Raw genomic sequence first — 9,631 nt, forward strand, 5'->3', positions numbered from 1 at the left:
TTGATCTTCCTCCCTGCTTATCCCTCCCCATCTTTTAGGTCTAACAGAAAACCTCTTTGTAATTTAATATTCCTTGTGCACCATTTTTTCACATTAGATTTTTTAATGTATTGGTTACACAATAAATATGAAATAAGCTAAGCCCATTTTCCTCACTGATAACACTGTATGGTAAATCCACCATCATTGGAAAAAAAATCAGCCTGCAGATATTATAGTATTTAGTATTTATTTGATTTGTCAATCACTTACAAGATACAAGTATAAGAATAAACATAGTTTTCAATACATGAGATAGATACTTATAAGAAAAATAAAAAGAAACAATAGGACAGGGACGGTAGGCACGATTGCTGCACTTATGCACAGGCCACTTAGGAGTGGGATGAGGTCAATAGTAGACAGTCTAAGGTTAAAGTTTTTGGGGTTTGGGGAAGAAACCACAGAGTCAGGAAGAGTATTCCAAACATTGACCACTGTTGCTGAAATCGTATTTTCTGCAGTCAAGTTTGGTTCGGTTAACCTTGAGTTTGTATCTATTGTGTGCTCTTGTATTGTTATGATTGAAGCTGAAGTATTCATTGACAGGTAGGACATTGCAATGTATGATTTTATATACTATATTTAGATCTATCAGAGGCAGCATAGTTCTAGGTTTTGTAGGTCTAGAGTTTCAAGTCTGGTGGCATAAGGTATTCTGCAATGAGTAGAGGAGCAGATAACTCTTCTTGTGAAATATTTCTGGACTTTTTCAATTGTGTTAATATCAGATACATGATATGGGTTCCAGACTGGTGAGCTGTATTCAAGTACAGGTATAGCAAAAGTTTTGTATGCTCTAGTTAGTAGTGTGATATTACCAGAGAAGAAGCTACATAGGATTAGATTAACAACTCTTAATGCCTTTTTGGCTATGTAGTTACAGTGGGCTTTAGCACTTAGATTATTTGAGATGAGTACTCCAAAGTCCTTGACAAAGTTTGGATCATCAACAAGGTCTTGATTATTTAGCTTGTATTTTATTTTCTGATATATTTTTTTTTGCCAATATGTAAGATGGAGCATTTATTTGTTGAGATTTGAAGTTACCATTTGATTGACCATTCTGATACATAGTCAAGGTTTTTTGGAGGGTAGTAGTATTGTTTGTGGTGTTGAGTAGCTTTACATCATCAGCGAAGAGAATGCAGTTGCTCTTAATATGATCACAGAGGTCATTTATGTAGAGTATGAAGAGAGTTGGTCCTAGAACACTGCCTTGGTGGACACCACTGTTGACAGGTACAGAATTTGATAGGACGCTCCCAATTTTGACCATTTGTTGTCTGTTTGACAGGAATGCTTCTATCCAGGTTTGCAGGTGTCCAGAGATACCATAAGATTTTAGTTTTAGTATTAGTCTGTCATGTACCACTGAATCAAAGGCATGATTTAGTCTATGTAAATTGCATCTATCACTTTGCCCTGATCGAGTTGTATAGTCCATATGTTTTGCAGTGTAAGAGTTTCAGATTACAGAATAGTTTTTTTCTGAAACCAAATTGTTTATTAGAGAGTAGGTTGTTTGTCTCTAAGTGGAGGATAATGGATTGGTTAATAATTGATTCCATGACTTTACAGGAGATGTAGCATAAAGAGATTGATCTGTAATTTTCAACTAGGCTGGGCTCTCCCTTTTGGAAGATGGGGATGACCATGGCTAGTGACCACAGGTTTGGCAAGGAGCTAGTCCTGAAAGATTTTTCAAAGATTATGCTTAGAGGTTCTGCTATGGCAGTGGATAGCTTTTTTAAGAAGTAGGCACATATTCCATCCAGTCCAATAGATAGAGATGGTTTTAGATTGTGTAGTGCTTTTTCAACATTGTCTTCTGTAAAATCGATATGTATTAGATCATTGTAGTTGTCTGTGGTTTGTCTAGGAAATACTGGGCATGATCCATTGCTGTTTACAAATACGAAGCCAAAGAATGTGTTAAAGAGATTGGCTTTAATGGTGTCATCATTGCAGTCTTTACCATTAGGTCCTTTTAGGGGTGGGATGGACCTTGAGTCTTGTTGTTTGTTGTTTACAAAATTGTAAAAAGCGCAGGTAGAATTGGTACGCAGAAGGTTTTCATCTTGTTTAATGTGATAATTGGTTCATTCACTCTTTATCTGGAGGCATAAATTTTTGTATCGGCTTTTGAAGTTGGCAACATGACCAGATTTGTTTTTCCACCAAAGTGATTTCTTTCCCCCCTTTTCATAGCCAATTCACAAATTAATCAATACTTTTTAAAAAGGCAATGAATTACTGACTCAGTAATACTGCTTTTTCTTCCTTTCAGATGCTGCTCATTGTGTTCCATGCCCCCAGGATCAATGTCCAAACAGCAAGCAAGATCAGTGTATCCCAAAGATTTTAACTTTCCTTTGTTACCATGAACCTATTGGGGCTGGTTTGGTTTCTTTTGCTATATCATTGGCCTTTATCACAGCTTTGGTAATGATAGTTTTTATAAAGAACTGGAAGACACCCATTGTCCGAGCTAACAATCAGAATCTCAGTTGGATCCTTTTTATCTCCTTACTACTTTCTTATCTTTGTTCCTTGCTTTTTATTCGCAAACCTACTAAAGTGTCCTGCCTCCTTCAGATAACAGCTTTTGGTATAATTTTTTCCATTGGAGTTTCTTGTGTGTTGGCAAAAACAATCATTGTCATTCTGGCTTTCGTGGCTACAAAACCAGGAAACAGGATTGCAAAATGGATAGGGCAAAAAGTGGCAAATGTCATTGTCATTTTTTGCTCCTTCATTGAAGTAGCTATTTGTGGTACTAGGTTGCTAATCTCACCTCCATTTCCACATCTAAACTTGGATTCACCAACTGGGCAAATGGCACTAGAATGCAACGAAGGCTCCATCAACATGTTCTATTATGTTCTAGGCTATCTGTCCTTTTTGGCTATCATCAGCTTTATTGTAGCTTTCTTTGCCCACAAATTACCAGACACTTTCAATGAAGCCAAGATTATCACTTTAGCATGCTGGTCTTTTGTGGATCTCCTTTATTCCAGTTTATCTGAGCATCACAGGGAAGAGGTTTGTGATTGTGGAGATTTCTTTCTATCTTGGCCTCTAACACCAGCCTCTTGACTTGCATCTTTTTCCCAAAATGTTTCATCATTATTTTCAGGCCTGATCTTAATACCAAAAAATGTTCACTGAAAAAAGGATCAATTAAAGCAGAAGACAAAACTTGAATTTCTTTGTTCATGTTTTTATATTTATCTTAGGACTTGGAAATTTATGCAAGCTACAAGTTATCATTGTTGTAGTTTTGTAGGAGAATGAATTAGAAAAATGGTTATACAATTTGAGCAACCATTATAAATAGGGTTTTAAAAGGTAAAGGAGTCTCTGCAGATTTTACTTATTAGTCATTGCTGACTATATTGAGTAGTGCTTATCTCAATTTCCTGGCCATTGAGCCAGCACTGTCCAAAGACATTTTTGCAGTCATGTTGCCATCATGATGTCATGGAGCACTATTACCTTCCAATTGAAGTGGTACCTATTTATCTACTTGCATTTGTATGCTTTTGAATCTCTAGGTTGGCAGAAGCTGGAGTGAGGATAGGAGATATCCTGTCACATGGAGCTTGGATTTAAAGCCAGGCTGCCCACTTTCCAACCAACAAGCCCTACAACTTAACCACTGAGCCCCTGCACATTACAAACAAGAGTTTGATTAAAATCACTACTTGTTATGGTATATTAGCCTAAAATCATTTTGGATCTGATTTGAGAAAAATGAACAAGTAAAGATGATGACATTAGAAAAATCCAATTTATAGAAGTAAATGAAAGAATCTAGATAATAGAAATAAGAGACATGCAGAAGAAAACTATAAAGTTGAAGAGATGATAAATAAGAAATTTAAAATGTACTTTGTCTTTCATAATCACACCTAATATCATCTTAAAATGGAGAATTTGCCCTAGATAACAGTTTTATTTGGGATGGTAAAATACCATCAGAATATCGTTAGGAAGCTATCATAGAGGCAGGCTGAATGTGGCCCCAGTATTCAAATTCAAGAAAGAGTTTATTATTTTTAAAGGATTGTATAATTGATTTTTAAAATTCACTTATTCTATTTCAGTTTCAGTTTCAGATTTCATGGGACAAATATCAGCCTTTATTACTCCTTGAAGTATGGTATACTTCAAATCTCACTTCCAAAGTCGCTAACAGACTTGTTCAGAGATCAGAAAACTATTTCACTGACAAAATGTATCATTTGGTAATACTTATTTATTTATTTATTGGCAGTAGTGTGAATAGCCTTGATATATGATACTGGATACTACAGATTTAAAGTGGACTTTCCACTGTACGGCGTATGGCCCCAAGAGACACAACTCAAAGGCAAAGTGTGTCAAAATAATTTATATTGATAACGATCAAGTACAAAATTAAATGACTCATTAATTTTAAATAAAAAATAATAGGTCCCATATGATTTATCTAATTTGATGATGCTTTCTTTGGTTTCTGTGAAACTTCTTCTATGGAGTCATTTCAGGGGAAATAGCAATATAAATCCATTGAGGAGGTTGAGCAAGAAAACATTTGACTTTTGGGATTCTTTCCAATGATAACAAAAGAAAACATGAAAATATTTTAAACCCTTGTAGAATTCTTTGAACATGGCATTTCAATATAACCTGGCATTATGATGTCATAAATATTATTCATTCAAATTAGATTTTAGTTACAAACTGCAATATACAAAAAGATGGCTTTGACCTAGGAATCATGAAAAAAAATCTACTTGCTGTATTGGAAAAGTGTAAGTTTGTTTATATATTTCTATCTTGCTATCTCTATAACATCACCATTTCTTTTTATAGAGAAAGAAGTATGAATAATAATTAGATAAATTATTAGATTTTGAAATTATCAAAGAGAAGTGCAAGTGCATTTCAATACTTTGATAGTAGTCTTGGTTTTTTAGGTCACTGAATACAAGTTTAGAAAATTTCAACTACATATGTTTCATATTTCATATACATGTGTTATTCCAAAATTGCGTGTTCAACAGATACTTTCTTTTTCAAAACATATTAACACTTGGTCCACTCTAATACAAATAATAATTAATAATAGTATTAGACAATACCAGAAGGGATACTTAAAGAAAATTTGAATTTTCTTTTTATTATTTTAAAGCCTGGTTTGGATGGAAAGGGATAAAAATAATAAGTTAAAATTAGTAAAATATGTATTATGTCATTTTTTCCAATTCCTGCTACATTATAGATATAGATTTAAAAACAAAATATTTTATATGTCATAATTTATTATTCGTCTCATTTAATTCTACAAAGTAGTGGATACAAATATTTCAAAGTGCCTTACAAGCTAAATTGTAAAGCAATACACACAAACACACACACACACACACACACACACACACACACACACACACACACACAAACACGCGAACAAGCAATAACAAATACATACATTTGTCTTTTTGTATGCAACAACTTTTTGTCTATTAGTTTGACTATTTAGTGACTGAAAATTAAAAACTTGAATGGGGACATCAAACTGTAGTAAAGTTTAACTAGGAAAACCACCTTAGAATGGAGAATTTGCCCTAGATAACAGTTTTATTTTGGATGGTATCTTTAGGAAGCTATCATAAATGCAGGCTGAATGTGGCCCCGGTATTCAAATTCAAGAAAGAGTTTATTATTTTTAAAGGATTTTATAATTGTGATTTCATGTAGGCGAAATCAAACTTAGGGAAAACCTACCAACATAATGAAAAATGATCTGTTTCAAGTATAGAATATATAACATAGAATCATAGAGCTGAAAGGTATCACAGAGGTCTCCGAGAATAAAAGCCTGAATCCAATTAGTATGTTTTCCCCAATTTCAGCAAAGACAAATAGAGAATAAATGGAAAATACCAATGAAGGAGCCCAAAACGAAACAAAAGTTATGGAATTCATTCTTCTTGGCTTCCCTGGATCTCATTATCTAAAAATATTCATTTTTACAATCTTTCTTATCATGTACACTCTAACAGTTTTAGGAAATGTTGCCATTATCATGATTGTAACTGCAAATCAACGTCTCCATACTCCCATGTACTTCTTCCTTAGCAATCTTTCTTTTCTTGAAATTTGGTATACAACAGCCTGTGTACCAAAGACACTTGTCACCATTCTTGGATGGAATAGAACTATATCTTTCATTGGGTGCATTATGCAGATGTACTTTGTTTTTGCCTTGGGTTGCACAGAATACTTTCTGCTATCCGTCATGGCTTATGACCGATATTTGGCCATATGTTACCCACTGCAATACACTACTATCATGAACTTCCATTTCTCCAGCATGCTAGCAGCTAGCTCTTGGCTCTGTGGATTCATCATTTTTTCCATACCAGCTTTTCTGATCTCAAGATTAACCTTCTGTGGACCCAATGTGATTAACCATTTCTACTGCAATATTGATTCCTGGATAATTCTGGCCTGCAGCAGTACGTATAATGTTGAAATTTCAGCTTTTGTTATAGCTATCTTTGTTATACTGGGATCCTGTACGATAACTCTACTTTCCTACATTTATATCATCTCTACCATTCTTCGTATTTCTTCAGCAAAAGGGCAGCAAAAAGCATTTTCTACATGTTCCTCCCATCTTGCTGTTGTTATTATTTGGTATGGTTCCACTATTTTTCTCTTTGTTAAGCCTTCTAAATTGACTTCTTTAGAAATGACCAAATTGGTGAACATTTTGAACACAATTTTAACTCCCTTCCTGAATCCCTTTATTTACACACTAAGGAACAAAGAAGTAAAGGAGGCATTTAGACATTCATTGCATTGGAATGGTTGATTGTTTGTAACCAACAAATCAATATTAAAAAGAATGTCTATTTGTTGCTCACAAAAAAGAAGTTTTAGTATGAACAGTTTCTAAAGAAAATCTATTGTTTGTTCTTGAAAATATATTTATAAGTTTGTATATTTATGAAACTTCACTAAGATATCCAAAGAAACAATGAACACTCAAGCATTGGTATTCTTGTAGTTACGTTGAAAAAAATTAAGACATTTTCTATTGTTTAATCTCTAATTCTTTAATAGTGTTTAACATGCTGTTTCATCTGTGCCAATTTATGGACATCTATGTGTGAGAGAGAGAATTTTCAGAGCATTAACATTTTGTTCTTTCATTTTCAGTTTTTTCCCCATTTCATTTGCAATCTTTCACTTTTCTTTCTTTCACCTTCCCAATTGACATACTGCATGATGATTAAGCCAATTTAGTAGTGGTTCAATACAGAAGGATATACATGGAAAATTACTTAAAGAAAAAAGTAATATGTAAAGGTACAGAAAATAACAGAAAAATAATCTAATGAATTATACAGTACTTTGAAGTGATAAAGCAAGGGGACATTTAGAGAAGAAATAAATGTACTTGTCTCCATTCAGCTTTCCATCAATCTTGACCAGTCTCCCAGTCCCTGCTGCTGAAAAATATACCCAAAGCATGATGCTGCCACCCCTAGGTTTCACTGTTGGGATCATATTGGGCAGACTAGAGAACCTTGTTGTTGCAGTCTGAGGGTCCTTCGGGTGCTTTTTTGCTCCAAGCAGGTTTGTATGTGTTTTGCACTTAGGAGAAGCTTCCATCTAGCCACTCTACATAAAGCCCAAATCAGTAAAGCATTGCAGTAATGATTGTCTTTCTGGAACTCTGTCCCATCTCCACTCTCTGGAGCACAATAAGAGTGACCATTGGGTTCTTGGTCACTTCTCTTACTAAAGCCTTTCTCAGGCTTACTCAAGTTTGACCAGGTGACCAGCTCTTGGAAGAATCTTGATTTGCCAAATTTCTTCCATTTGTGAACAATGGTGCCCAGTGTGGTTCAGTGCAGCAGAAATTTTATTTAGCTTTTCCCAAATCTGTGCCCTGAAATAATCATGTGCTCTGCAAGGAGCTCTGCAAGGAGTTCCTTTAACTCCATGGCTTTTGCCCTGCCACAGTATGCATTGTCAACAAGGGAGATGTGTGCCTTTCCAAATATATGTCCAATCAATTTAATTTATCACATGTAGACTTCAATCAAGGTGTAGAAACATGTCAACAGTGATTAAGAGAATTGGGAGGCACCTGAGCTAAATTTCAAGGGTCAATGTTGTACAGGGTTTATTTATGGCAGTGTGATATCAGTTTTTTTTCTTTTAAATAAATCTTTCTAAAATTTTATTTTCACTTTGTCATTACGTCATACTGAATAAAAATTAATGAGCATAACAAAATTTACAAAAATGAAGTGGTCTGAATACTTTCTCAATGCACTGTATAACAAAATGAGTTTGTTCTGGTTCTCAAAGAGAAAAAATTATTGGAAAATGTTTCTGTATGCAACTGTTTGAAATGATCAGTAAATGTACAAGTGCACCATAATTTATCACTACATGCCAATAATTCTTTGAAAGCCAAGTAAAACAGAGGAATGAAGGGTCCCAATTGCATGGTTGCAGCTGCCATCTTGACTGCCCTTATGTGTGTGGTTAGCTGCCCATCATAGCACCTTGAGATGAGCAGTCATATATATAAATAAATTAAATGCATACATAAATTTCCCTGCCAGCAACTTTTTACATTTTAGGAGAATACTGTAAAGCCTCTCAGTCAATAACATTTACTTGAGATAAATCCAATCAGAGAATTACCTCCCAATTGAAGTATAGTCAATATTAAGTTATGAATTAAGCCACAGCTAATTTGGAAGAGTCTGAAGATGGGCCCAGAACTATATGAGACCAAACTGAGTTCGCACGCATTCCTGGAACCCACTGCCAATCAGAGCTGCTCAGCAACCTGTGGCAAGTACTATTATCTCAGATAGTTTTTGACTTAAGTGGGTTATCATGTGACTGACCTGATTTTATGACCTTCTTTTTTTTGTAGTGGTCATTAGCAAATGGTTTGATTGTGAATGAACTGCCATGGTAGTTAAGTGAACGTTGTAATCATTAAGTGAATCCAATATTCACTATGTGGCATTTTTGCAAAATAAATGCCTCTTTATGGCAAAGAGGTGACTGCAGGAGACTGCAAATGGACATTAATGTGGGCTAGTTGCCAAGGGCCAGAAATTTGATCACATTACCATGGGACAGGCAGTCAGAACTTCAGAACCAAGTTATAAGTACATTTTCAGGTGGCCCATCATAAATTCAAAAAATCTCTGTGACTGGTTATAACTCAAGAGCTGTTTGTATTAGCACCTGGTTATACATGATCAAAATGTTCATGATCATGAACCCTAAAAAGCAGTAAAGAAAAGGAAAGATGGAATCCTGTGATGATTTTTTTAACAATAGTTGTAGGACCCAGGTTAAGAAAAGAAACACTTTTTTTTTTAACTTGAAGGAACTATATATTGAGAAATATGGAAACTGACAGATTATAGCTCATATTCCTTCAAGAAAACATTGTCAGACATTGTACTCCTTAGCTTTCAGAACTCAGGGTACAGAATAACAGAGTTGGAAGGGACATGGGATGTATTCTAGTCCAACCCCTTGTTCAGATAGGAAACCTTAT

The 9,631-nt window shown here is 34.7% G+C and overlaps 1 protein-coding gene across 1 annotated transcript; it reads left to right on the forward strand.

Moving 5' to 3' along the window:
- Nucleotides 1-6,325: 6,325 nt before the first annotated feature.
- Nucleotides 6,326-7,137, forward strand: LOC148129070 (olfactory receptor 287-like). Its single transcript, XM_087945955.1, has 2 exons — nt 6,326-6,885; nt 7,104-7,137. Exons 1-2 carry the CDS (start codon nt 6,326-6,328, stop codon nt 7,135-7,137), a joined length of 594 nt encoding a protein of 197 aa, XP_087802081.1.
- Nucleotides 7,138-9,631: the final 2,494 nt, after the last annotated feature.

Source organism: Notechis scutatus, chromosome Z, assembly GCF_049901735.1.
Source record: "Notechis scutatus isolate UNSWTSFEM ecotype Mainland chromosome Z, rNotScu1.2, whole genome shotgun sequence".
Lineage (NCBI taxonomy): Eukaryota > Metazoa > Chordata > Lepidosauria > Squamata > Elapidae > Notechis > Notechis scutatus.